General features: G+C 55.7%; 1 protein-coding gene across 1 annotated transcript in view; it reads right to left on the reverse strand.

Annotated features, from left to right (window-relative positions):
* Positions 1–196, reverse strand: part of LOC102677047 (organic cation transporter 1-like) — a gene marked incomplete at its 5' end in the record, with an annotated part of 5822 nt that extends 5626 nt beyond the window's left edge. The window contains 2 exons of the mRNA XM_031508606.1: positions 2–43; positions 170–196. Of these exons, the coding sequence (XP_031364466.1) occupies positions 2–43; positions 170–196 (69 nt within the window). The remainder of the gene's footprint in view (position 1; positions 44–169) is intronic.
* Between the last annotated feature and the right edge of the window lie 5 nt (positions 197–201).

The raw sequence follows: 201 nt of genomic DNA on the forward strand, positions 1-201 counted from the left end.
CGGGGATCCTGCACCAATGCTCCGGGGACGCGCTCACGAACACCTGCCAATCGTTCGATCAAATCGTTTTAAACGTGACCCAGCCCCCTGGAAAACGGAGAGGAGGGAAGAAATACGCGTAACAATCGGTTCGATCGATGTCCTGATTCGGATCGATCGCAGGACTCACTTGGGAGAAGGCCAGAAAAGCGGCGGGAAGTG

This window comes from Apis dorsata, unplaced genomic scaffold (assembly GCF_000469605.1).
Source record: "Apis dorsata unplaced genomic scaffold, Apis dorsata 1.3 scaffold_92, whole genome shotgun sequence".
Classification (NCBI taxonomy): Eukaryota; Metazoa; Arthropoda; class Insecta; order Hymenoptera; family Apidae; genus Apis; species Apis dorsata.